The 26,118-nt window shown below is 36.7% G+C and overlaps 6 protein-coding genes across 11 annotated transcripts; 3 read left to right on the plus strand and 3 right to left on the minus strand.

Moving 5' to 3' along the window:
• Positions 1-235: 235 nt before the first annotated feature.
• On the minus strand, positions 236-1,458 carry LOC100113590 (BLOC-1-related complex subunit 8 homolog). The gene is made up of 2 exons (XM_001602211.5): positions 1,086-1,458; positions 236-972 (listed from the first exon to the last, which is right to left on the minus strand). Exons 1-2 carry the CDS (start codon positions 1,138-1,140, stop codon positions 521-523), a joined length of 507 nt encoding a protein of 168 aa, XP_001602261.1. The 5' UTR covers positions 1,141-1,458; the 3' UTR covers positions 236-520.
• An 18-nt stretch (positions 1,459-1,476) lies between these two features.
• On the plus strand, positions 1,477-3,105 carry LOC100117024 (translocon-associated protein subunit beta). 2 transcript variants are annotated; one of them, XM_031924388.1, is made up of 4 exons: positions 1,477-1,644; positions 2,120-2,267; positions 2,448-2,762; positions 2,858-3,105. In XM_031924388.1, exons 2-4 carry the CDS (start codon positions 2,121-2,123, stop codon positions 2,972-2,974), a joined length of 579 nt encoding a protein of 192 aa, XP_031780248.1. In that variant the 5' UTR covers positions 1,477-1,644; position 2,120; the 3' UTR covers positions 2,975-3,105. The 2 variants fall into 2 exon arrangements, with proteins under 2 accessions (XP_031780248.1, XP_001602398.1); XM_001602348.6 differs by having other exon boundaries at positions 1,515-1,666.
• LOC100116987 (nuclear pore membrane glycoprotein 210) lies at positions 3,101-10,919 on the minus strand. The gene is made up of 14 exons (XM_001601296.6): positions 10,661-10,919; positions 9,773-10,406; positions 9,395-9,693; positions 9,014-9,304; positions 7,767-8,939; positions 6,575-7,699; positions 6,042-6,492; positions 5,619-5,954; positions 5,075-5,549; positions 4,760-5,001; positions 4,519-4,668; positions 4,320-4,446; positions 4,186-4,242; positions 3,101-4,114 (listed from the first exon to the last, which is right to left on the minus strand). Exons 1-14 carry the CDS (start codon positions 10,837-10,839, stop codon positions 3,930-3,932), a joined length of 5,724 nt encoding a protein of 1,907 aa, XP_001601346.4. The 5' UTR covers positions 10,840-10,919; the 3' UTR covers positions 3,101-3,929.
• Positions 10,920-12,246: 1,327 nt separating this feature from the next.
• On the plus strand, positions 12,247-14,794 carry LOC100116951. Of its 4 annotated transcripts, none has more exons than XR_004344664.1 (6): positions 12,247-12,589; positions 12,666-12,894; positions 12,966-13,236; positions 13,307-13,382; positions 13,451-14,012; positions 14,101-14,239. XR_004344664.1 is itself a non-coding variant. In XM_031924387.2 (6 exons), exons 2-6 carry the CDS (start codon positions 12,728-12,730, stop codon positions 14,205-14,207), a joined length of 744 nt encoding a protein of 247 aa, XP_031780247.1. In that variant the 5' UTR covers positions 12,250-12,485; positions 12,666-12,727; the 3' UTR covers positions 14,208-14,794. The 4 variants fall into 4 exon arrangements, 2 of the variants coding, with proteins under 2 accessions (XP_031780247.1, XP_001601314.2); XM_031924387.2 differs by having other exon boundaries at positions 12,250-12,485; positions 13,890-14,012; positions 14,101-14,794; XM_001601264.5 differs by having other exon boundaries at positions 12,252-12,589; positions 13,890-14,012; positions 14,101-14,794.
• LOC100116909 (GTP-binding protein Rit1) lies at positions 14,563-18,607 on the minus strand. Of its 2 annotated transcripts, XM_032597501.1 has the most exons (7): positions 18,308-18,607; positions 16,819-17,283; positions 16,627-16,735; positions 16,496-16,552; positions 16,329-16,402; positions 16,057-16,248; positions 14,563-15,984 (listed from the first exon to the last, which is right to left on the minus strand). In XM_032597501.1, the coding sequence occupies exons 2-7, from the start codon at positions 16,861-16,863 to the stop codon at positions 15,748-15,750; spliced, it is 714 nt and encodes a 237-aa protein (XP_032453392.1). In that variant the 5' UTR covers positions 16,864-17,283; positions 18,308-18,607; the 3' UTR covers positions 14,563-15,747. The 2 variants fall into 2 exon arrangements, with proteins under 2 accessions (XP_032453392.1, XP_001601283.1); XM_001601233.6 differs by lacking the exon at positions 18,308-18,607 and having other exon boundaries at positions 16,819-17,490.
• Positions 17,600-25,985, plus strand: LOC100116872 (spatacsin). The gene is made up of 21 exons (XM_001601208.6): positions 17,600-18,252; positions 18,607-18,960; positions 19,041-19,201; positions 19,261-19,623; positions 19,690-20,472; positions 20,548-20,720; positions 20,793-21,067; positions 21,152-21,334; positions 21,425-21,655; positions 21,735-21,926; positions 21,999-22,118; positions 22,198-22,372; positions 22,452-22,672; positions 22,741-22,901; positions 22,991-23,309; positions 23,384-23,549; positions 23,630-24,004; positions 24,077-24,226; positions 24,306-24,562; positions 24,638-24,931; positions 25,012-25,985. Exons 2-21 carry the CDS (start codon positions 18,682-18,684, stop codon positions 25,564-25,566), a joined length of 5,433 nt encoding a protein of 1,810 aa, XP_001601258.1. The 5' UTR covers positions 17,600-18,252; positions 18,607-18,681; the 3' UTR covers positions 25,567-25,985.
• Positions 25,986-26,118: the final 133 nt, after the last annotated feature.

Raw genomic sequence — 26,118 nt, forward strand, 5'->3', positions numbered from 1 at the left:
GCAGTATAGTAAGTATTAAGTACCTACTCTCAACTGAAATGCATTTGAACAGCTGTATAGGTACTCCACGATCTGCAGAGACAATGCCAACTGTACAATAACGAATTTCGCGCTGCGCGATCTAATTCACGCACACGGTAAGAATTTAACGCGCCAGACGTCAATCAATGGGATTATCGACTTTTATTTTCCGAGCACGCGCAGTCGGCAAAAAACTCTTTCGAAACACTATCTGTATATACAATAAATAATTTTTCTCCTTTTTATTCAACGCATTTAATAGACATATACGTTTGCAGCATAGCTTTAACTCGTTATAAAATATTTACAATGATTCAAGGATTAATGTTACGTAAAAACAATCTTCATGCGGAGAATTATAAAATTATGAAATGAAGCTGATGAGCGTAAAGAGATTATTTACACAAACAACGTATGCGCATTTTTATCATAAATCATAATTATACAAGAAAATCGACGATTGTTCAGAAATGGACAAATTGCAACACTTAATCTCAAACTAATTAGTTCGCTGTCCTTCTGTGCTGGAATGTCTCGCGTGATTCATCATTGATTCAACACGATTAGCTGTCTCTCGGACAACATCAGAAAGATCGTCTGGAAGAGTAGGAATATGAGCGGAAAGCCTCTTGTACATGGATTCTTTATTCCCTTCTGTCTTTTTCCTGCGCTGCTCCTCGTACTTGATTTGTTGCTTGTAGAAAATGGCATTTTTCAATAATTCCAAGGTATTGTTGAAGCTCTTTGTGGCTCCATCCATACTCTTTATTGCACTGACCGCATACTCAACGTCGTAACAATGACCCTGAAGCTGCTGCCTCAGCGCTAGTACTTCTACCCTCTTTTCAACCATTGGGGGCAAAGCTTTCCTAACATGCTCTTGTAATCTGTAAAATGCCAAGGATGGTTCATTGGCGACGATGTGCATATTCTCAGAGATCCTCTCCGTTGCTGAAAAAAAAGATCATCATTTTCAGAGATTGATTACCAACAGTGATTCTAACCTCCTCGAGCTCTTCAAAAGAGTTATTATTTGATATTTTATTCTATTCAAAAACGTATACCTTTCTTCACCCTCGTCTCCAACTCCTGATCGGGTTGATATACTTTAGCTGCCATTATCGAAATACTTAGTTGTTTTGTTTGTGAACAAAGAATCAACAAGAATCTTGCTCCATTTTTACGTGCTCCATTATCTTGCTATATGCGTCTTTTATTTAGCGACAATAAGTACAGACAACAAAGCAGCTCCATTATCACTTTTCCCTAACAGGTACGCGATAATACTCGCAGTTCCAATCTGTCCTTTTCATTTAACTTGAAATAAACGACAAACAATCGCGAACTGCGAGTTCTGTGTTAAAACAGGATTGTCAAAATCAGCTGATCAGATAGCAGAAAAAAACTTTCAGATCCGAAAGGTTGTCGATCCTGTCACCGGAAGTTGCGTTAGATTTCTCCAGTATCGAACGATGACGATGACACGTTACTCGAATCCACAATAATCGGAGTACGTGGCAATGAACAAGCGGCGCTTGCTTCAGCTTTGTACGAACGATGCGCCACATGTACCGTATCTGAGAAGTCAGGCAACCCGGCCATTTGTCCCGTGTTTATTCACAGGTTAGCCAGTACCCATCGGCAGGTAAGGATAAAGCCTTTTTCCCCCGTTAGTTTGGCTGTATTTAAGAAAAATTCATCATTTTTCCAATTCTCGAATACGTGAGATTCTGTATTTCCAAAAACTTTTGAAAAATAACGATTGTTTTATTGAGAATCGAGGCACTTGTTAGAATATGTGCAAGGTGGAACAACCTGCGACCGACGCTTCGAGTGTTCGAAACATACGCATACAATTGAACGCATATTTTGAATGAATTTCGAATATTTGGAGCGTATAATAAGTTCTCGCGAGCGTTATTCAACGTTTCTGACAGTTTTTCATTGAAGCGCGACGCTTACAACTTGCATAATAAAGACAAAATGAATACCAAGCAGACGCTTTCGGAGCAGAGCCTTATTTAGCGCACCATATTTTTCGTTAAATCTGTTTTATTTTAATTTATTATTGACAATCTGCTTTGCCTTTTTATTTCAGAATGAAGCTCCAATTCATACTTTGTGTAGCAGCTGCCGTGCTGATGGCAGCCTGCGGAGAGGAGGAGGAGAACGAGGGAGCACGATTGCTAGTGGCCAAACATGTTCACAATAAGTACCTTGTTGAGAACATGGATGTTATTGTTAAGGTGTGTATTACAAACGTCCTATAAATCAGCCTAATACATATTGGAACCTCTCTGTTCTAAAATGTCTTGCTCAGAGATTAAATCTGGCGCAATCATCTTATCTGAAACGGATTGTTTTTTTTTCTGCTAATAAAACTTGATAATGAACTGCACCTATAACACAATCTCATATTTTTTCAGTATACTGTGTACAACACTGGTAGCGCAGCTGCCTTGGAAGTTGAAATCACTGACAACTCCTTTGACCCCGATAACTTTGCCCATGTCAGTGGTGAACTGAGTGCCAGGATTGACAGAGTACCTCCAAACACCAATGTCACACACACTGTTGTTGTGAGACCAAGGAAACCTGGATACTTCAACTTTACTTCTGCTGAAGTTCTGTACAGAAGGAAAGATGATGCCCCGAGGCTACAGGTTGCTGCCAGCAGTGAACCTGGTCTGGCATTCTTCACCTCTTACAAGGAGTATGACAAGAAATTTTCTTCCCATGTGGTAAGTCTTTCATACTATAAATCTATTAAAAAACGAGAATCTGTGTAAGAAAAATACTGATGCAATAGTTTTTCATAAATAAAATTCAATTTTAGATTGATTGGGCTGCATTCGCTGTCATGACACTGCCATCCTTAGCCATTCCATTCGCTCTTTGGTTCTCCAGCAAACGTAAATATGAAAAGTTATCAAAGAGCACAAAGAGACACTGAATGTTTTCAAGACTCATACTCTTAATTAGAACATTAATATAAAGAACATATTTTTTGCGTGATTGAGAGAGGTGCGACTGTTTTGTTGTGTACTTCGAATTTTGTAATAAACATTATTTATAAATATTTAATTGAAAAACACTTTATTGAAAAAAAAAAAAAACAAGAAACCCTTTTCACCGATTATTCGGACATTTTTGTATCGAAGAAAGCATATTTACAGATATATAAGTATAAATTCGAACAATTTATTGTTCATACAAATTTCATCCACTTTCATTAACCAGTTTCATATATTTTTATATCTGCCACATTGATTAAACTGTGCCTATGTTTTACAGTACAAAACTAAAATTAATATTTTATCCAATGATTTTCATAATAAAAAAATAATTATACCACAAGTTTGATCACACACGGCATCGTTGTGAAATATAAGCACTTAGTCGACTATTGAAAAGAATCACAAGTTTGATGAACGCATTTTAAAAAATACAGTAGAGAAACGCAAATATAATAAAGAAAAACAATATAAAAGCTACATATGTAAACGTTACAAAAACTGGTCTAGTAAAACAGATGCAATTAAAGCCAAGTTTTCAAGTCACACGCAAGTATGTTGTTGTCATTGGCGTTTGAAATATAAGTTAATATTAGAGTTTTAACTCTCAATAGTTCGTACATAAGCTATAATTTTTCGTCTTTGCATCCTAATACAATCTTAATGTCCTAGTATAATTACACTTTATACACATTCGACACTCCTTAACAAATATGATACGTCACAGTATAACGGTAAGTCTTGGCTTTTTATCGATTATCGGAGCACTACCCGTAACATATGAAGCGTTATGAAAAAACTCGAGACTTACAAAAATTATTGAAAGACCTAGAATAATGGTAAATCGTTTGTGGGTCACGAAAAGAGTATATCATATATACATGGGTAGACGATCTACAAGGCGCTTCGATTTCTTCGCGCATTTGGTGTGAAGAAACCTCGAGGATCTCCGTATACAGGTTCAAAAGCTGAGAACGGTTTGTAGGGTGAACCCGGACTTCCTGGACTAGATGAGCCCGTCGCGTTCATGGACGCTGAACCGGGCGGTGACTTTTTCAATGGAGGTGAACACTTCTCAGCTTTAGAAATATTTTTAAATTAGCATATCAAATAATGCTTTGTATAGACAATATTTTAGATTATTACTTACCGAAAACGTTTTTGTTTTTAACCGATACATCTACATTTGCTATTTTATTTTTCCAATCTGTAAAAAAAGTAAAGTTCTTGTTTAAGTAAAGCAAATTATATTAAGAGAATTCCAAAGTGTATGCAGCATCTTACAGTGGAAGAATGAAATGGTGAGTATGACAAGAGTTCCTAAAGTATAGCGGTGGAAGTACATGTAGTCGACCCAATGGATTCCCGAAATTCGAGGAAACTGGTCATACTTAGGCAGTCGAATCAAAAGCTAAAATAAAAAGTTTAATTAAAACTCGAGTAAACGGAACAAGCAGTTGACATTAAACGTTGGTATTCCTACCGAAACATTTTGCTTCGTAAGCTCGTTTGTGATGATAATTTTGCGTCCTTGAACCTCGTCTTGATTCTGCGTCAAACTCAACTTGTATTGCGCAACGTTTTTCGAAAGAAATTGGCGAGCACCAACGCTAACTTCCTCGGGAGTTTCAATCTAAAGGCATTGTCGTTAATAGCATTTACGAAAATTGTTTGATACCGATATCCTTGAAAAACTGAATACTTAAAAATTTTTAGTAACTTACAATAATGTGCTCTAAAACATGAGGAAGACCATAGATGTCAAGCATTGCCGTGGGCACTTCTTGGCCTAATGAACTCAAAAATACTATTTCCCTTGTAGGAATATACATGGGTGGAAGATAAGGTATTTCAATTGGCGTTCCCTCAAGATCTCGACTAAGAGCGTTGATGCGTATTCTAGTTTCTAAAGTACTTGACAGTACAGATGGCAATCCCATTGGAACAATATCACAATAGTAGAAACCTAGCATTGATGGAAAGCATTTTAGTTTAAAAAAAATTACCGATCGTGATGAGAGATTAATCATTGGACTTACCAGTCGTAATATCAAAACGTGGTTTAGCGTAGAAAACGTCCTTTATCCCGATGGTAGAGTGAAGCGGAGAAAATTGAACAGTGCAGATGAAAGGATAGTGACTCAATGAGAAAGATGAGAGTGTACGACAGCCCCCAAATCCTCTTGACAGAATATTATTTTCTTTGACAGTTTCGTGCTTGCCTTTGAGGATTAGAGGTACGCTGAATACCTCTGTACCAGTAACATTTTTACCCTTTAACGGGACCAGCGTGACTTTAGATATAGGGTTTACAATGACTTCTACTTCATCGCGGAGATGCGTTGCAATGCTATGTTTGATCTTGGCACTTCCAGGACTTCGAGCCCTGCCGATTCCAGTGATCGGATCAACGTGTAGGATTTCCGGGGCCGATGACTGCCAGTAGCCCAGATCTCCATCAGACGATAGGAGTGGCATGGAGAAACAGACCACGTCACCAACAGTCAAAACAGTCTATGAAAATAAATATTTGAAATTATTTTATAAGGCTCATTTATGGTAGACTTCAAAATGTACGCATACCTTTGTAGGGAAAAGAACATCTCCAATAGCCATGTGCACAAAGTCAAACATTCCATTGGGATATTTTTCATTGTAAACTTTAACAATGAGTTCTCCGTTTTCAAGGAACTTAGCGTTTACAGTGTTTTTGTCATTCGGAGTGAATATTACTAAATCAGTACGACTTGACAACGTTTTGAAATCTACTTCAGCAGCGTGAAATTTGGATCCGACGCTGTCATAGCATTCAAGCGCGTAGTTCAAATCCATTCCTTTTGGTAACATTGTTAATTCTTCTCCATTCCGAATACGAATATCAGACTTTAAGGATAGCATGACGTAATGCACAGGCTTAATCTATGAATGAGAATGCAAAAAGATTAAATTAATTTAGTTTACAGTTTTAATAGAATAAATTGAAAAAAAATATCTAAAGTAACTTACGTAAACGGCGATTGTCAGCGTTTGTTTGGAACTATAAGCTTCAATGTTTGTTATCGTTACGATTCCACTTCCATAGTGCTCGCCAGCTTTCAAAACGCCGTTTTTATCCACGCTAAGATTATTGGATACAGATGTCAAAGCATGTGGATCATCCGATTCTGCACCAGACTGACTGCTGGCCAACACTTTGTACGAGCTCGACCCATATTTGTCGCGATTAGTTTGGAGTTTTATCTGCGAATTTGGTGCCATTAGTAAAACTAGAGATTCGGAGGCCGTATCTTCATTTATTAATTTCAGTTCTTCGAAAATTTCTATTTTCACAGTAGAGCTAAAACTCGGTTGAACTCGGCAACCACCAAGAACATTGCAAGGCGTGGTAGCGGTTAAAATAATGGTAGCTATTCCAGGCTTATTTGCTTTAGCTCTCAGCGTTACCTCATTCTGGTATCTGTTGAGAGAAGAAAAAAAATTAAATATTTACGACCGATGCATTTTTATGATTAAACTATATGAATACTTTGCTAGCTTACCTAACATTTATTCCAGTTCCTTCATACATGTTGTGCAAAGTCATTAAATTAGAATCGCTTGTCGACCAAGTAAATACGAGAGGAGACTTCATTGAACCAATTATCAAAGGCGTCAAGTGATCGGGAATTCCGAAGGCCCACACGGGAATTACAGCTCCGACTTTGATTCTTAACGTGGGAACTACGATTTTGACTCCCTCGAGAAGAATGACTCTGACTTGTGCATGATCTTGCGAAAACACTACTCTCTTTCCTTTCGAGTCTTCGCCTACAGCCTTAGCAAAAATCGTCGTTTCACCAGTCGTTTTTCCTTCAATGACTCCTGTAGAATCGATTTCCAAAACTTCTTCATCTTTCGTATAAAATTCTATTTCGGCATTTTTAGGTCCGCCAATCGTTGAAATCTGATAGATGGTACCAACAAGAGTAGTAAGATTTTTTGGTAGAACCTGAAGAGGTGGAAAGACTTGAATGATCACAGTTTCGCTGCGGACTTCATTAGCACCTTGTCCACTACTGAATACCACTTGGGCCTCTCCTTCTTCTAAACCATGTATTATATACAAGATCTGATCGAAAGGTGCATTTCCTTGTTCTTTTGCAGGTACGCGTTTTATGTCTATGTATCCATTTTCAGTCTCTACACGAATATCGAGTGCATCGAGCGCTGGTAGCATCATCGGGAATCCGTTCGTATCATACATCTTAAGTTTCGCTATTATGTACTTTCCTTTCTCAACCTTGTTAACGCTTTCAATTTCTAAACTTGCCAATTGCTGTACCTCGATCTCCACCTCGGCCGGTTTCGAAGGTAAACAGAGATCAACAAGGCCGACCTTCAGAGTTCCAGACTTTCTTGGTATAACAGTGATGGTCCGGGTTTGTTCGACGTAACGCACATCGGCTACTTCTTCGTTACTCAAATGAAGATTGTAATAACCAGATCCCTGGCTGACTTGGAGATACGACTTGATATTAGGATCGTTGAGAATCTTGAGTCTATCCGGTGTGATCACGGTGTCATTGACTAGAAAAATGTTGACACTTGCTTCGATAGTTGGAGTTGCAAGAGCTCCTCTTTCGTTTTCGACCGGGAATGGAGGGTACTCTGGAATAATTCTAAACCTGAAAATAAAATGTATTTTAAAAATTATTTTGACAAAATAATTGACTTTAAATAAGCTGTAATTACCGTGACAAAATGCTCTTTTGATAACCGATTACTTTAGCTTTCAAAGTAAGCGAATCCGTGTATTTTTTAGGAATAATTTGTTGGTAATGATTTTTAGGTAATACAACTTGATAATCTAGGAAAGTCTCTTCCAAGCTGCCAACTGGAATCTCTATGGATGCACTTGCAGGCGGTTTTACATTCCAATCAATATTTAAACTTGTGATATTATCGAAACGGCGGTCGGTCTCATCCATCACATTTACAAGTAATCGCAAGGACTCTTCACTGTGCGCGACGATTCGTTCAGTATCTTGACTTGATGGACAATTTTTACTGTCTCGAAATTCTGGTCGTAAATAAATATAATGAGGTTTGGCACAGATTACTTTGACTTTTGCGATCGCGTCGCCTCCTTTGCAAGAGGGCAGCATTGGCATATTGTAAACGCTAAAAGTCAAATATCCTTCTCCTAATGCCTTACACAAAACTCTAAATACGGAAACCTCATAGTCGTAAGTAGACTCTTGTTCCACGACGTCAAGAATATTATTGTCGCTTACAATAGCCTCTCTCTGGTAACCTTGATGAACTCCGGACCAAGCTTGTGGTCCTCCCTTGAAAATAATATTCCGTGAAGAACCAACGGCTAGGACCGTTTCTGCTTTTGCTGGATGAATGACAACGAGTGGTTCATAAGCTGAGACAGTAACGTTATCCGTTAGATTTCTTCCATAAGTTACCGAGACTTTAGATACGCCGACCGTTTGACTTACGACTGCAACTGTCGCGCACGCAATGCCAATTGGCTTGACATTCTTCACATCAGTCTCAACAAAGTTTCCATCTGGAATGTCAACTTCAAAGGATAAATCTTGACAATCATTAAACGGAATCTGCCGAATTTCTGACCCATCGTATAAATCTCCGTACAAAGCGATGTGCAAGTGAATGACTTGACCTACTGCTGCTTCCATATGATATTGTACGATTTCCAATTTAGTAGGTACCAGAACATGAACTTTTGCAGTGTCTCGATTGTGTACGTTTCGAACTAGCGACACGGTAACATCAGCTGTTCCTTTTTGTAAAATTTTCAATGCGCCACTTTGGGAAACGGTGACAATCGCAGGTTGTCGGCTATTCCAATTGTAGGAACCGTCGCCACCGCTTGCTTTGAGGGCTACCTCGTATCTGAAAGTTACATACTTATTTATACTACAGGTACATTACGTGTTTAATTTCAAATAAAGAGCAATCGAGTTTACCTTGTTTTTACAGTAGGATCCCACGGTAGAGCCAAGATTCGTGGAGAAATTGTAACGGCGGTGTGAATTGTGAATTCTACACTGGCTGTTAATTCTGGGACAATAGGAATTTTTTTACCCTTTTTATTTATAACTCCATGTAGTGTAGCTTCTACAATAGTTGTGCCTGTTGTGGTTGGAATAGCTACAACGTGAGTTCCATTCTGTGTAGTTGCTTTTTTATCAAAATATTTATCACTTATTTTCATAGTGACCTCAACACCTTCACCAATGTAAAATTTGTGATCTTTGCTGTAATTGAGTGATATATATTTATGAATTTACTGTGGCAATTATTTTTAATTTAAATCATGTATTGCGATTAATATATGGATAAATTACCTGTCAAACATTTCAACAATAATTTCATGAGTAAAGCCTAAAATGAGGGACTTTGATCGATGTGGCAAGGCAGCAATTGTTATATATGCAACATCATTCACATTTACAGTTGCAGTAGGCAATATAACACCATACTCTTCGTGGACATTTTTATCGTACAAAAGAACTTTAGTTTTACCAATCTTCAAGGCATAAGCACTTGCTCTAGCATTATTAATTTCCAAAATTTGAGTATTTTCAGCTTCCAAATAATATTGACTTGATGGTATGTGTATTTCTTCAAGACGCCCTTGATGAACCTAGATAGTTATAAACAGATTTTAAATGTGAATACTGTAATTTTGCAAAAACTTGGACAAATTGGAATGTTTGTGTTACCTGTACTATGCTGTAAGTAAAACTATCAAATGGCATTATTGTAACATCCGATGGTATAATGATAAGATTTGCAACAACAATGAGTTCTACTTCAACAGGAGGAACATGTCTGTATTCAGGATACATGATTTTCACCGATACTTTTGCAGTTCCAGTTTTTACTCCTTCCAACAGAACAATATTTCCAGTTTTTCCAACAGCATCAAGCATCTCTACAGAATGTGGTGTTTCGTATGGAGATTCTTGGAAAGTCATGAACCTCATCACATTGTTAGGCAAGTTGCTGGTTTGCAAGCCTTTCTTGTCAATATTTCCAATCTCCCAATTAAATTCAATTCCAGCAAGAGTCGTAAATTCATTTCCCTGCTCATCATAGGCACGCACTTCAAAAGCTTCTGGAGCTTCTTCGATGAATAACTCTCTTGTAGTAGTAACCATGTTCAAAGAAAATATCGCATCCACTATAACGTCGCATCTTAAAAAGTGTCCAGTGCTTACATCTTCTGCGAGAATGATAGCAGTTTTTCTGGTAGGGTCTCTAGTGACCGTCTGAACTATGACTTCTATGGAACAAGAGCGATCGTAATCTTCGTTTATTGGTATCAAACGGACGATGTCGGGTCTTGAAGTGGACCTATTTTAATGTAGAAAATAAAACAAAGCACTTGTTAACAAGTTTGTCCTTACCGCTACTGTACTTTTTCAGAAATAATTAAAAATCGCACGATAAATAAAAAGTTAGGTTATGTCGGTTATGATATAGATTTTTTAATACGCGATGCGAAAATAAAATAATACGAAATCAACGCTCAATATCAGAGTTCATAGAACGTATATTGTGATGGAAATACAGATAAATTTATTTCAGTAATCTGGAGAAAATCTCACCATTGATAGCAACCACCCTCGGTAACGGCGAGGGTGAAATTGATTGGAAAATCATTGAAGACGGGCAACAGGACTCGGGGCACATTGAGCCGATTAGCCTCCGCAGAGGGTAGTGCAAAAAGTATCACACATAATGCCGTAGTACAAAGTATTTTCAATAACTTTCGCGATCCCGCCATAATTTCGACTACATGTGTTTTGCAAAACGGCGGCCGCGGCTTTTGCGGTTTGCCTTCTCGCGAGTCGCGACTCGCTTCCGCGATGATCATCGCGTTATAAAGCGAGGGCAGCTCCCCTAGCGGATTTCAAGTCGGACGTTCTACTATACCTGTATATATAATACTTACCTAAAAATCCGTTATAGTTTTAGTTAAAAAAAAGTAGAAAAAAAATGTATTGCATCTGTATCCAATTTTTGCATGAATGTTGTACACATTTACACACCCATACCTAAATATTTTTATTATTTCTGTAATATATTACACAAAATTGCGCATAGTATATTACAATTTTTACATTTTTATCGCACATATTTTTGCCAAACTTTCTGTTATACAACAATAATTAAAATAAAATCAGCGCCCTTTATTTAAGTCTGATATTTGTGAATTAATATTCAAAAATCCTGCAAGGCGTTTCCATGAACTTTTGCAACACTGGCGCGGACGCGCGGTAAAAAATAAATAAATAAAGATTCCTGATTCCTCTGACCTACCCTACCCCAGCCTACGAATTTGGAATATCGGTATAAAAAAAAATATAGAGGCACGTATTTTTAATAGCACCTTCCAAAAATAACAATTATTTTAATTGCACCCCCGTAATTAACGAATAAAAAATAGGTCAAGATCGCGCAACTTATAAGGTTAAACTCAGATTATATACTTGGAAATTCGCATTTTTTTAAACATAAATAAACTGCACGCTACTCGAATCTAATTGCACCATCGTTAAAAATTGATAAAATGCGATAGATATTGTAAAAAACCAATAAAATGCAATTCTTCCGTTGTCGAGCGCACGTGGCGCGTGAGCGCATGCGCGGCGCGGGTATATGATATGGAGATTCTGATTTGTATTTGACACTATTAGATGTAGGTATAAGAAGATGATTGCTTTAGTCATGTATTTAAGACTGTTCTTTTCTTTTATAAGTACCTTTCTAAAGCAATCAAGATCCTAGATTACAGAAGATACAATATGCCAAATAGAAATTTCCCAAACACATACGCCGCGCATGCGCTCACGCGCCACGTGCGCTCGACAATAGATAAATTGCATTTTATTGGTTTTTTACAATATCTATCGCATTTTATCAATTTTTAACGATGGTGCAATTAGATTTGAGTAAGGTGCAGTTTATTTATGTTTTAAAAAATGCAAATTTCCAAGTATATAATCTGAGTTTAACCTTATAAGTTGCGCGATCTTGACCTATTTTTTACTCGTTAATTACGGGGGTGCAGTTAAAATAATTGTTATTTTTGGAAGGTGCTATTAAAAATACGTGCCTCTATATTTTTTTTAATACCGATATTCCAAATTCGTAGGCTGGGGTAGGGTAGGTCTTCCTCTGCCTATGATTTACCGACTGAGTAGAGGCAACTTGCTGCGGATTGTTTTTTGTGGGCGATGCGATGCGGCCCCCTTCTAATCGAAAATCGAGAGAGCCAAAATCCGTGCTGTGAAGTGCCGCGTCAACTATTAAAACGGTCACCAATCAGCTGTTTTATATTCGATTAAACATTCCTGAAAATTAATTTACAAGTGAAATCACTTAAAAAGTAATAGAAAAAAACAAAATGCTTCAGACATTAATGAAAAGGTTAAAATGACAATTTTTTATAATTTTATTATGTCCAAATTTAATCATCACATAGATTATTAGTTAGCCATGAATGTTTAACCTTCTAGTTTAGAATAAATACAGTAAGTTTCTAGTTGTACAAGAAATAAATACAAATCTAGTTCTTGCTAGTAATGATTGTTTTTGTTATACCAATAGGTATCTGATAAACCAACAATAATAACAAGTATTTGTAGAACATTTTTTAATCTTGCGAAGGAATGAGTATAGACAGTATGAGAGTTGGAGGAGGACGCTGTCCTCCCCTCCTTGTTGGAGGACTTCTCATTGCCTGTATAATGATGGTATGTAACTGGTGGACCTTGTCGTCAACAAACTTAGAGCTTCTCAGACAAATCGATGAATTAAATGAACAAATCAAGATAAGGTATATTTGATAAATAGAATCCGACTGGATCAAAATTATATGATTGTTTATCAAGTTGTTTTATATTTTAGTGTGGAAGAAAGAGATCAATGTGTAACGCACAGTGGCAGTGTAGAGAAACAACTGCAGAGTTGCACAGATGACGCAAGAACAACACACGTAAAACTTTCACAAGTTGAGGATATGCTGTCAACTTGCAATGAAGAAGTCAAATCTTACAAAACAATTGATATTACTAAAAGTAGCACATTGGAAGCATTAAGAGTAGATAAAGAAACCATTAAGAAAAAATTAGATGTTAAGCAGGAAGAAAACAAGAAGCTTGACGATGAATTGAAACAAGTTGGTTATTATTTGGGTTAGTTTTATTCTACAATATGATTTAAATTTTGATAATTTTAATTTTTTCTAGGTCAAGGATGAATTGCAAAAGCTCAAGCTCACAATGAATGCACCGCCACAAAAGCAGTCACCCTCTATTCCTATTGGTAAGTTTCTATTTCAAATATTGTAGCAATAAAAATCTGAATCTTGAAGCATTTTTGGACTAATTTAGCAAGCAGCACAGTTATAAGCAAGTCCCAATTGGGTCCGGTTGAGCGATCAGCAGTTGAAATTTCTGCCAAAGGTCAAGAAGGTTTGCGGTTTCATGGCATTCCAGTGTTACCACAGGATCCACCTGGCGCAGTGCGCCTTGCTCCTCGTTTCTCTGTTACCAAACTGAAAAAGATCTAGTTTTTCTCTGATTGATAGGAAAACATCTTGATCTTGACTATCATTTGTGTAAAATATACCAACAGCGTGATTTCAAGACCACAGAATCAACTGCTATAAAAATATAATTAGATACAAAAATTTAGTTTGTAAAATGTTTTTTATAAAATACTTGAATAATAAATGTTGATCTACTATACTTGATTTTCTAGATAGTAAAATTATTTTATTACCATATTCAATAATCAGAAAGTAATGCTTATATTGAAATTTTTTTTCAGCTCGTTTTTTGGAAAAACCACAGTCTGACAATAAGACAGTAGTCAATGTTGCACCAAATCCACGAATAAACATGGGAGAAACTCAAGGACAGGATGCTCAAGATAAGGATAATAGCAATAGGGGTACTTACTTGATTAGTATTTATGAATGAATGAACTTTGAAAAATAATGATGATTTGTTGATCTATTATGGTGTTTCAATTTTTTTAGAAGACAATGCTGCAGAAGTTGGTGACGCGGGTATCAATGCAATAGATTCAGAATTGAATTTCCAGTTAATGTCTGATGCCAAAGCGCGTGAAACCATAAAGAAGTGAATCTCGTGATTCCGGAGGGAGATTCTCATTTACAATGCATACAGCAGTCGATTGTAAGAAAATTATTTTTTTCGGTTTACGTCAATTATTTACATCGCACAAAGTGCATTTCAGAATGACTGAATAAATGTTTCATCTATATTAGACATAATTTTAAACTAGAGATCGGCAATTTAAATTGCTATTTAGGATTGAATGAACATTTTTTACCATCTATACTACTATCAACACTTGTAAAGATAGTAGTTTAAAATGTTCAACATGGAAACTTGTGTATCTAGATTTCAAGTTCAATTTCTTGAAACGTTTTCATGAGGCCTCTCGCGTCAAGTAAATTAAATAAAAACACGCAAAATTTTGTATATTAATTTATTATTGATCATCTCGATGCTGCCAGTGCGTGAGATTGCGCGATTTCATATTGTCAATGTATAATATTCGTTTACTAACTTGAAACATTAGAACTGGAATCCATATGTATATTTTGTATTCTTGAATTTCTCCTAAGTATATAATTATAGAGCTTGCGCTCGAATCATTTTTTCGTCAACTTTTTATACATAATAAAATCTCTTGTCACATGTTAACACAAACTTGGTTTTCTATACTCCCAATGCCATAATGATACATATAGTTATATTTTCATGGATCGTTCAGATTAAAATATTTTATAAAATATTTTCATAATCGCGTCACTCATGTTTTAACATTCGTACAAATAAACTTGACAAGTACAAAACTGACTAGAGATAATTTAATTAATGATTTCTCTAAAAATATAACATTTATGCACACGTTTATAAATGTTACAATAAAAAGCGGTATGTACTTGCAAATTCGAAAATTATATTTTTTTTTTGTCTGACAAAATGCAACGCTTGACTAGGACTTGCGCGCACGACGTCAAGTAGCGACTAGGTACATTTATTACTTGTGCTTGATAAACGATTTGGACTATATGCCATTGCCGTACCTATATAGTCATTCGGATATTCTACAAAATATAAAGGATCTCTAAAAATTTAGCTTATATGATAAAGGCCGTTTCTTTGTCTTGGGACAAGGTTATAAATACTATACAAATGTAAATACGTGGAGAAACTTGTCGTTTAGCAAAAAATACTTGTTGGTTTCTGTTTTGTTTGTAAACGTTGTAATAAAATAATTCTTGCTTCACAAGTTTGCGATCTCGTTTCGAATCAAACGCGTGTGCCAATTAGTTGTAGATAACCGTCGGTTCTCTAATTATTCTATTATTATTAAACATAATTAATACGACAAGTCTGTAAATTAATACATTTCTTATAAAATCTAAAAATATATTTTCTCATGTCGTTAATCATCAAATTTTTTAAATATATAATATATAGAAAGGCGAGGTGCCTGCACCTCAGAAAACGAAAATTACATATGTACGAGTTTTCATCTACTGTTGCGGGAAGACTCGTGTATTTCATACCCAACTCACAGACTCGGTTGTGTTTGCGCATCGCGGGTATAATATGTTTCGTGTGATGTATTAAATATACTAATTTCTCATCTAAGGGGAATAATGCGGATTTGGACGTGGTTTTCTTCTAAATATGAAGGCCAAGATGGAACGCAGTCTCCACCACCGACTGTGCTTGCGCGGGGCAGACCGAGATCTTTCTTTCATGCGTATTTGCCTGACCAGGGAATAAAACGAATCGTCGATGAACTGGCGAAGGGCCGCGGACGTCTCGTAGAATGGGCATCCCAACTGATTCGCCAAAGCTTTCCCTTCGTCCGTCGATACCTGCAGCAGCACAACAAAAGTACGCGCCGCTTAAAAATTATAAATAACGCAGCTTTTGAGAATCGCACTCACTTGGCGTTGATGTTGCAGATCGAATTTGTTTCCAACCAGTACCAGAGGAATGTCTTCGTTGGCTCGGACGCGAGAAATCAATTTTCTGTACTCGAGAACTTCTTGAAAACTGTGCCTGTCGGTTACGGAGTAACAAATCATGAAACCTTCTCCGCAACGCATGTACTGATCCCGCATCGCCGTGAATTCTACCTGTAAATAGAGCAATAATAAATGCTCAGCTGCTGCATTTTCGTACCATATTCAATTGAAACGCGAAAAATGTCGCATACCTGACCAGCTGTATCCAAAATGTCAAGCAGAGCAGCTTCTCCATCAATGACTGCTTGTTGCTGATATGAATCCTCTGAAAGATCACGGGCATATTATCATTCGTGTTGATAAAAAGAGTAGGTGCATGTGCAGCAAAAACGAAAACATAAACCGAGATAATATTTACCTATAGTAGGGTCATGATCGTTTAAAAAGCTATGACTCACAAACTGCAAAGTTACAGCTGCAAAAAAAAGAGACAATTAGAGATGAACTCGCGGCGTTTCAAATCAAAATAAAAAAATTTCAGGCCCTGACCTGATTTTCCAACACCTCCTTCACCAAGCACAACAATCTTGTAAACTCTTAGACCGCCTCTCGTCGTCGGCTGTGGCATAACGGGAATGTCATTCTTGCATTCCGAGCCCTGTGCGCAAAAAGGTAATATTTAAAAAGGTTAAAAAAAAAAAAATATTAAAAATCGCACACTGCAAGTCGTATAATACCAACCAGATAGGCATCGGAGCCTCGCTCCATGATAACAAGGTCCGTCATCGTGACAGTACAGCAAGCCTATAGTGTATAACCTTTAGGGCTAGCAGCGCGCGGAGCTTGCGGGCGGTTCAACAGCTGCAGGAACAGCGGCGACCAAGGCGGCCCTTGGCGTCGAGCTTATCGCGATGCTCCCGCATAAGTCCATCGGGTGCCGCGTCCGCGCGTCCATCAGCGACGCCAGGAACTCGTCGACGATCAGCGTTAGGCTCGTTATCGCAGCTCATCGCGTGCCCGCACTGGTATTGACGTTTCCTTCGGCCCCCGATGACGCCGATGGCTGTAGACTCGTTCGTCTTCGAGAGAATTTGACAGGCTCTTCTTCTCCTCCTCACCGATTAGACTAGGTAGTATCCGCAGATTTTAATCCTATGTAGGCCGTGAGCGAGCAGTGCTGATTTCCATTTGTTGACGCAGGTGTGGCTGTTCGCGCGAAAAAGGAGAGAGTTACATGTTGTGTGCGCGTTGATCGTAGCTCTCCTGATGTATATGTGAGCAGCTCGATGATGGCTGGTGTTATTATTGTTTTTCGGCCGAAGGGGAGGGAGAGCGCGCGAGAGCCTCCTTCGCGGGGGAGGAGAGACGACTATCGAAAATTATAACGGTATACCTAGGCCTCCGCGTACACTGTGCGCGCCTGCGCCGCGCAACACTGTATGGTCTTATTTTAACTGATGCCTGCATTAGAATTCGAGCTGGTGCGCGGAACATCGTTCGCTATACCTATTATGCGGATCGCGCGACCTGAACGCACGCGAAATCAGCAAGAAAAATCCGTTAATTGATACACACAGCGCTGTTTTTTTTTTAGCGCGAGTCGATTCTCTATAGGCATACAATATAAGACCGATTTTCTATGAGTAGCATATTTTAAAAATTATGTATGTATGTACATTTGAAAGTTTGCACTCGGTATTTAGATTACAGCGCACAGCATCGGTGTATATAGGCCTGCGCGATTACTCATCCGCGGTACATTCCCCACTTGAGTATACTTATCTCCCCAAAGCAATATTAGTATAGGCCTATGCGCGCGCGATTATCTCTCCTCTCGGGTCGACTTGAATTCGTTCTCATTCTCTAATTTTACCATAATTCGAGAACACAGTTCGTAATATAATAATTCTGCTACACACTTGGCTTGCAAAATATACAACTGATGTAAACTCGCGCTTATTCATTTTTTGCTGCGTCCTGCGTCATAATCGTAATATAACAACACAGCGAGAGTATAGAGCCTGAATCAGCTGATTGGACGCCGCACACAAAGATCGAGTGTCAGTGACGTTTTTTCCCAGCGTAAGCGAGAGTTCGTCGCAATGTACTTACTCCCGAAAGTGAACGTAAAGAAGAACAATAGTGTGCTGCAGGGTGCAGTAGCGTGAGATGAACGTATGTACAGTCTAGAGTGAAACCATGTAAACATTCGTCAATCATAAACACAAACCTGCAGACACGGCGTTTATCTTATCCGGAACTTGGGAACATTCACGGTTTCGTTGCGATTCTGCGCTAATTGGCCGTAATCTTGGCTGGTCTGCTGTTTTTTTTTGTGCCTTCTCTTTTTTTCGCCAGCACTGTGTACATATACATCGCGTATCGTTCTCCGATTGTTTCTCCCTCTTTCGCTCGACTTGTACTATAACTGGGTCAGCATTCAGCAGTAGTCATGTACCGATGAATACATTGACTCATCACCCTGCTCTCTGCAGCACTTATCAGAGATACTTTTATTGTGAGTCGCAGCAGTGTCTCGGAAGCAACAACACACAAAGTCATACGAGTCGATGCTACTGGAGAGGCCGATGATAGTCCACGAGCATGGCACACATTGTAACTGTGGACGGAGTCCCCGTTGAACTGACCAAAGAGCAGCCTGCCATTTGGTCAGGATGGAAGGGACTTGGGGACAGAGAGATTGTCAGGGAGGCTTCCGCCAAAGGAACCCACATAAACTTGGCTTACAAGTTTCTCGAGACTCGGAGGCACTGCTCTCTGCAGGAGGCTAAAGATTATTTCTCAAGTGAAGTTGAAATCTGGGTAACCAGTCTGCTGAAGAAGAAACAAGTTCACAGAGCATCGCACATTCTGAACAATGTGGTAAGTAAACACCAAGTTACTGAACTGACAGTAACAATTATACTGTCGATGTTCAATTAATTGACTTGCTTTAATTTCAGGGAAAAGTACCTATAGATTATATTCGTACAGTCTGTTTGACATGCAAAGAACCAGCGCTGAGAGACTATTTAGCTAGACATGTAGAATCCTCTTTTAATGCTGAAGAAAGAGAAGCTTGGAATATGATCAATTTAATTGCCAAATATGAAGAGACATTTCAGTAAGTCTGGCAATGAATTTTTTATATAATTTCTTTACTAAATTGGATCATTTTTACAGACTCGAAAATGATTTGATCTCACACAAGTGCCTTGAAGAGATAATAAATTTACCAACTAGTATTAAAGATGCACTGTATACAGAGCTCTATTTCAATTATTATGAACCAAATATTGTTGCTTATTTGAAGAGTCAAGTAGTTTGGGACTACCTATTAACTAATAATAAATTAGAATTGATCAAGTTCTGGATCGATATCAATTTTGGTGATGCAAACAATTCGACCCTCAACAATGCAGAGTTTAGAAGTAATATTCAGTTATTATTTACAAATTTAAAAATTACAAACGAAATGATAGCATTCATAGAGTCATCGAATGGAATGCCTCCTATAAGCAATTTGGTCCTCAATTATTTAAGCAGGTGAATGTCATGTTTTATTATGAAGACCTTGAAATGACATACTAAAATGTTTGCTTTTCTCAACAGATATGGAATATTTACAACCAAAGAACGTAATGACGTGAAATTAATCTTGACAAGACTTTTTGGAGAATGTATTTCTCTGAATGATTTTGAAAAAATCCTAGCCAAGCCATTGTGCAATATTGACAAACAAAATTTCCTTTTAAGACTAGATGTTGTTGGACTCTCCAGAAATTACTATAAAGATAATGAAATTCAGAATATTGATTTGAAGAACAAAAAACTCTACGACTGTTTAAAAGAGATGTGCAATACAACAAATAACCATAAACAGCTTTTAGAACTTGGAATAATTGAAACTGTCAACTATCTTTCTGATAATTTTGTTCAATTTCTAAAGCAAAATCCAATTCTTTCATTTACATTAATTTTTCTTCACTATTCAGAGTGCATGGCCATTTTTAAAGATACCACTTTGAAGGAAATGTTTAGCAATGACACAGGATTAGTAACTAGTAGGCTAACATTACCAAAAGATATTCTTGATTCTGTGATATTTCATTTGCCGTATCTAAAAAGTGAGATAGATCCAAAAATGACAAAAAGTAATATCACAATGTATCAACTTCTGGATGGATATAAACAATTTAACTCTACTAAATTATTCAAATGGCGATTAAGGAATGGGACTATGCCAGACTTTTTAAACGAAAATCTGGTCAACAAATTCGGACATAAGGAGAAATTAACTTACATAAATTATTTAAAAGAAGCTAGGCCACACATGGCAGCAAATATTCTTCGTCTTCAACAAGAACAATTAGGTGGTAAAATATCAGCAAAAGCGTAAGTTTGATAGAATAGAACTAGATATGACTGATTTAAATAAATAATATTATATCGAATGTTTTTCCACTTTAGGAAATCTCAAGCTTCACTTTGTGCACACGTTTTTGCATTAAGGCATCCCAAAGAATTAGAAGTTATCAGCGGTTGTATTTCGTTCTTAGAAATTCTTGGAATTAATTCGGAAAATCTAAGACTTCACATTACGGTTGCCCAACTTGTCCGAAAAGAATTAAATATTTCTATTGGTAGGTATTTTAATTAAACATTCATAATATTAGAATCATACTTATCGATACTAAATTTTGCTTCATTTTCAGAGAACCTACTAGAATCAGTTATTTACAACAATCATCAAGACTTAAAGCAAGTTTTGAATTATTTAGAGACGAGTTTTCATTCTCGTTTAGATATGCAAATGATCAATAACAATGAAGAATTTATTCAAGCTCTTTGTACATGGGATGTAATAGTGAGATTTGCAAGAATGCATAATACGTCTTTACCAACATCTTTATTAAAGTTTTTAGCATCTCATGATGCTTGGTTTGAATTCATTTTAGTTGGACACATTTTTGGATATCCGATAAATCAGGTATTATAAATTAATAATTGAAGTAAGTATGATAGGTATTACGAATTATGAGTTATAAAAATGTACTGTTTTTTTTTTCAATAGATTACAGAATGTGTGCAAAATTTTGATAGTATTAGCTTGAAAGAACACTTGCTGTTATCTTTAAACAATCCTCAGTTATTAAGACAAAGTTTATCAAACGGGAATCATAAGTTAAAAAATGAGAAAATCAGAGAAAGGGATTCCCGTCAAACGTTGTACAATGAAATCGGCGTCAAATATAGCGTAAGTATCTAATGAAATTCTACAAAAAGTAGACCCGTTAGTTATACATATGCGCCAGTTGTAACAAAATGAGAAATTCCATATTTACAGACTTCCCCACAGTCAAGTCCACCGCTGTATTGTAATGAAACTGGCTTGGCTACAAAGCATAACACTATTTCAACCAGTCAGAGTTCAATAATAAGCTCATCTGCATTTATAGATGATTTATGGCTGATCATTCTGAAGTGTCACCAAAGTCAAGATCCACCCGGAACTTTGTTGAACGCTTCTCGAACTTTTAAATATCCGATTCTTACTGTTTTAGCCACTTGCTATGAGGTAAATCCAATCAAGTTTTTTAAGTATTCTTAATAAACTTGAAAATGTTTAATTGTATGTTCTTTTATTTACGTTTCAGCCTTCTTCAATGTCATCTTACTGCTATTCATGGCTTGTTATATCAGCTGATAATGCTCCTTTTGTCAAAGATTACGGAGAGTGTTTAGAAAATCAAATTTGGTCAGCAAGCACCGTTTTAAATTTATTCCACAATATGGTTTTACATGGATTGGTCAACACTCTTTTTCGAGGATTACAAATATTTTTGCCTGTATGGAGTTTGTTGATTGTTGATTTATGACTATATCAAATATCGGCACTATAATCTTTTTCAAATTTGCAGGAAAATCCTTTAAAGTCATTTTTTGAATTTCTCGTGAACTGCATAGAATATGGAAATTTTAAGGATTGTGAGCAATACTTGGATAATTTTATAACAGATTGCTCAAATTACAGAAGCAATGTAAAAATATTAAAAACTATAGTTTTATAGACATTGCACATCAAGTATAAGATAGTAATTTTGTATAAATCTATTTCAGAAAATGATAAATTGGGAATGCAGTGATGCGTCTTATTTGGATAATGCTTATTGGATTCAGACGGTTGTTGTAAAATGCATCATCATAACTTTGGGAAGTGCGTTAAGTAGCACTCGTGCGCAAATGGAATTACTGGATGCATTGATAAAATCGCAATTTCACAAAAAATTGATAGGTGCGCTATTTTTTTAATAATACTAAAGTTAAAACTTATCGATGTGTATGCATATCACTTTTTATATTATGTTCAACAGAAGCTCCAAACTTTGAATCTTTGCTCGAGTATACAAAAATACTTTCCGAAACCAGCGTTACTTTGAATTTTTACTGTTTTGATACAACCGTAAAAATACACGAGTCCGAGGCAGAAATCGAAAAATGCATTAACGAATTAGTGCAGTTGGAAGATTATACGAATGCTTTGCGTTTATCGAAGGCTGCAAACTTGAAAGCTTCAAAAATTATACTTGCCCAAGTGAGTTTTTTATTTAATGCTATATTTATTCTGAATAACGCGATCCAATTATTAATTATGATCTCTAGTATCGTAGCGAATTTAAACAAAACGACGACAAAGATGGGATAGTGGACTCAACTTTTTGGAGTCGTTGCGCTTCCGATTTTAAGAAATATCAAGTATGCTATGAAAAAGCTGCGGAATTTTTCGTTGAGCACGCAGAAAAAGTAAAATCATACAAAGAAAGGTAATTGTAATAAAATGTTGAGCTTTGGAATAAAAATTCATTACTTTGGAATTGAATTTTCAAATATACATTGCATTCATATCTTATAGATCAGAAATTCTAAAGCTGGCTTTAGAAATACTGGAACAAAATTCCAGCGATCGACAAATTTGTGATACCGTAGAAATGGCCATGTGGAAATCTTGTATATTAGCTGGCCCTGAAAATATAGAATTAAGGACTATAAATGGCGTTTTCAAGAAATTAAAGACTGAGCTTTTGTCTAGCGTAAGCGGGCTGCAAGTATCTTGTTCGCTCAGAGAGCCTGAAGAAAAGAGTGCCGTTCAAGTTTTAATAGGCCGTTTATTGGATGCCGGTAGATTAGAAACGGCGCTGAGAATTTGTGCAATTTTTACTTGTAGAAATAGAGTACGTATGACTATTCTACTATACTATTCTAGATAATTATTGAATGAATTTTTCATGAAAAAAATACGTCTTAGGATTTGCAAGTGCTGATGTTGTGCTCAAGTCTAGCGGAGGGTGAGATTTCGCCTTATCAACTAACCGTGCAACAACGAGCGTTACTTTCCGAGGCAGACAAACCAAGACAGAGAAGCAGTAGATTATCAAGTCGAGGAATCCAACGACTGCCTTCGTCATCTTCGCGTGAGTAAAAAACTTGATGCCTTTGAAGTGAAGAAAATAATAATTTATCAATTGAACAATTCGACTTATGTGTCTTGTAGTAAATTTATCGTCTACGAGTGCCAATCCGAGTAATATTTCTGAAGCGACGAATGCAACACTCATCGTAGAGAAACAAGAACAATCAGATTGCTTGTCTTTGTTGACGAACTTGGTAGAAACTCTTAATCACGGAGTTGATATTGGAGTGAGAATTCTTGAGTGTTATCAACTGGCTGTTCAACTGGGAAAGAGCTATCAAGTACTTTTGACATTGAGCAAACCTATGCAATTGTTGCAAGAAATCGTGAGCAGTCCATGTGATAGAAAACTTGAAATAGCTCGCGATATTATTACTACTTATCAGATAGAAAATCAAACAATAGCTCACTTTTTGGCTGAAGAGATCGTAGCTCACATTACGCAAGTGATTGAAGGTGATTTAATTTCTTGGATGCTTATTTTAGGAGTACGTTCGCTATTTTAAATTTATTATATTTTATTTTTAGATGATTTAAATGAGCCCACAACGGCCTGGAATTACAATATGAATTTACAATCTGTGATAGATCTTTGCAAGGATTCGTCTCTGCTTGGTTTAAAACTCCTTGATATGGCACATAAATTACTCGGCCATTCTTATGGGGAGAAAAGAAATCGTAATAATAATTTTAATAATCAACATCGAAACATACTTCTTTTTATTTTATAAAGAAATTAATTTATATTCTATTCCAGTTGTTACATTAAAAATCATCGTCGAACTTTTGATTCGCTCTCACGATTGCTTTACAGCTTCGTGCAATATGGAAGGCATTGCCTCGGTTTTAAGAAAATGTCAACAACTTGCAAATTCTCTCCAAAATTTGAAGCACTGGAGTTTGCTAGTTCGTTTGGTTACTGGAGTCGGTCGATTCACAGAAATGAACTACATCTTTCAAATCCTCAAGGAAAACGATCAGTTTGAATTTTTACTCGGCAGGGGATTGGATAAGGTGTGCAAAGGAAACTAAACCATTTTTTATTATTTCATCACGCCGTAAATAACTGAAAATATATTTTTCAACAAGGTTCCTGGATTAAGAATGGCTCTTTTGGATTTTCTTAAACGAAATTGCCCAGAAGATAAGGATTTGTTCAACATCGTAGCATTGCACTTCCGTCTTTATTATGAAATAGCGCTCATGTGGGACAACGAAGCAAAGCAAGTCATAAATGAGCTAGTCAACGAAGCTAAGAAAGAGTGCGGACGGACGTTGTATAATCCACAAGTAGAAATCAAGTTTACGAGAAATGAACCAACAGAGAAAAGACTGCAATTGGTGATTGCCAATTTCACCCACGCGACTCAATATTTCCTTCAGGTAATTATCGACTGAACAGCATTATTGACCTTATATCAAGACATACTTTTCTACAGTGAAAATGATTTTTCTTTATCTAGGATAACAAGTTGAATTTGGCTAATCGTTGTTCGCATCAAGCTCAATTGGTTGCTCTTCAAATTTCCCTGTCAAGTGCTGCTGGACAAAACCAGCAATTTCCTTGTATCCTGAACTTGACCAGCGATGAGATAAATAAGGCTATAAGCCGTCATTTGAACTTTTCGCAGGCTCTGATCTTGGCACGTGCATACGATCATCACGTCGACTGGGCGAATGCCATTTACACTCACTGTTTGCTCAACGGCGAAACCAAGTACCTGAAGGACTTTGTGATTTCAAAGCGACTGACAGCTTCGGTAGCGATAGACTGTGCCCGCAGGTATAGACTTGAGAAAAGTGTTAGCAAATCCATGACGGAAAACATGCAGACACTTGTTGCCAGGCTCAACGATAACGAATGCAAATACGTATTGGCGAGTCAGCTTGGATTCAGGAATATAATCCAAGAGATGATAGACGATCCAGCAGTCGGAGCTTTCCTGAAAGATACGGTATTCAGAAAAAGATACGTGGCAACGGAATTCACTGGTGAGAGTTTTTTGGCCAAGGAATGAACTCGTATCGTCATTTTCTTGGCGTATAAAAAGGTGTAATTACAAGTTGGTTAGTTTTTACCAATTTCTGCTCAAGTTGTCAATAACACGAGTTTAAAAGAACTTTTATATCAAACGTTTTCTTCCAAGAAATATGAATCATCCGATCGAATGCGAAACAAAGGTATTTCAAAAGTGATAAACAATTAGATTTAATGAATTTCTTTTCAACCGTAAAATTGTAAAATACTCGTTCGAAATTTTGTATATAAATATTATCATTCCATGAATTGAAGCAAATTCATAGATAATACCTAGATTTTTATATATCTAAAATGTGAAAGAATTGCAGTATTTTTCTTATATTCGTTTATTGTATTTACTTTTTTATGCGACGGAACTGTTACACAATAATAAAATGAGAATATACTATTTTTAAATGAATAAGCGTACTTTTTTGCTATATCTTGATAAAACTCGCTAGTAAAAGGTTTATGAGCTAACTAGTATAATGGGTCAAGGCTACTGGCACGTTGCATGTCTACATAATGAATATACATCTGAAAAAGCAAA

This window comes from Nasonia vitripennis, chromosome 2 (genome assembly GCF_009193385.2).
Source record: "Nasonia vitripennis strain AsymCx chromosome 2, Nvit_psr_1.1, whole genome shotgun sequence".
Lineage (NCBI taxonomy): Eukaryota > Metazoa > Arthropoda > Insecta > Hymenoptera > Pteromalidae > Nasonia > Nasonia vitripennis.

Coding starts and splice junctions, on each gene's coding strand:
- LOC100116951 (XM_031924387.2), top strand. CDS start 12,728: ATGAGTATAGACAGTATGAGAGTTGGAGGAGGACGCTGTCCTCCCCTC. Junction 13,237..13,306: donor TTGACGATGAATTGAAACAA/GTTGGTTATTAT, acceptor AATTTTTTCTAG/GTCAAGGATGAATTGCAAAA. Junction 14,013..14,100: donor TAAGGATAATAGCAATAGGG/GTACTTACTTGA, acceptor CAATTTTTTTAG/AAGACAATGCTGCAGAAGTT.
- LOC100117024 (XM_031924388.1), top strand. CDS start 2,121: ATGAAGCTCCAATTCATACTTTGTGTAGCAGCTGCCGTGCTGATGGCA. Junction 2,268..2,447: donor ACATGGATGTTATTGTTAAG/GTGTGTATTACA, acceptor ATATTTTTTCAG/TATACTGTGTACAACACTGG. Junction 2,763..2,857: donor AGAAATTTTCTTCCCATGTG/GTAAGTCTTTCA, acceptor ATTCAATTTTAG/ATTGATTGGGCTGCATTCGC.
- LOC100116987 (XM_001601296.6), bottom strand. CDS start 10,839: ATGGCGGGATCGCGAAAGTTATTGAAAATACTTTGTACTACGGCATTA. Junction 6,493..6,574: donor GGAACTGGAATAAATGTTAG/GTAAGCTAGCAA, acceptor TTCTCTCAACAG/ATACCAGAATGAGGTAACGC. Junction 4,669..4,759: donor ATGTTTTAGAGCACATTATT/GTAAGTTACTAA, acceptor CAATGCCTTTAG/ATTGAAACTCCCGAGGAAGT.
- LOC100116872 (XM_001601208.6), top strand. CDS start 18,682: ATGGCACACATTGTAACTGTGGACGGAGTCCCCGTTGAACTGACCAAA. Junction 21,927..21,998: donor GATTACAAATATTTTTGCCT/GTATGGAGTTTG, acceptor TCAAATTTGCAG/GAAAATCCTTTAAAGTCATT. Junction 24,563..24,637: donor TCGGCAGGGGATTGGATAAG/GTGTGCAAAGGA, acceptor TTTTTCAACAAG/GTTCCTGGATTAAGAATGGC.
- LOC100113590 (XM_001602211.5), bottom strand. CDS start 1,140: ATGGCAGCTAAAGTATATCAACCCGATCAGGAGTTGGAGACGAGGGTG. Junction 973..1,085: donor GGAGACGAGGGTGAAGAAAG/GTATACGTTTTT, acceptor CTTTTTTTTCAG/CAACGGAGAGGATCTCTGAG.
- LOC100116909 (XM_032597501.1), bottom strand. CDS start 16,863: ATGACGGACCTTGTTATCATGGAGCGAGGCTCCGATGCCTATCTG. Junction 16,403..16,495: donor CGATCATGACCCTACTATAG/GTAAATATTATC, acceptor GTGATCTTTCAG/AGGATTCATATCAGCAACAA. Junction 15,985..16,056: donor ATCTGCAACATCAACGCCAA/GTGAGTGCGATT, acceptor GTGCTGCTGCAG/GTATCGACGGACGAAGGGAA.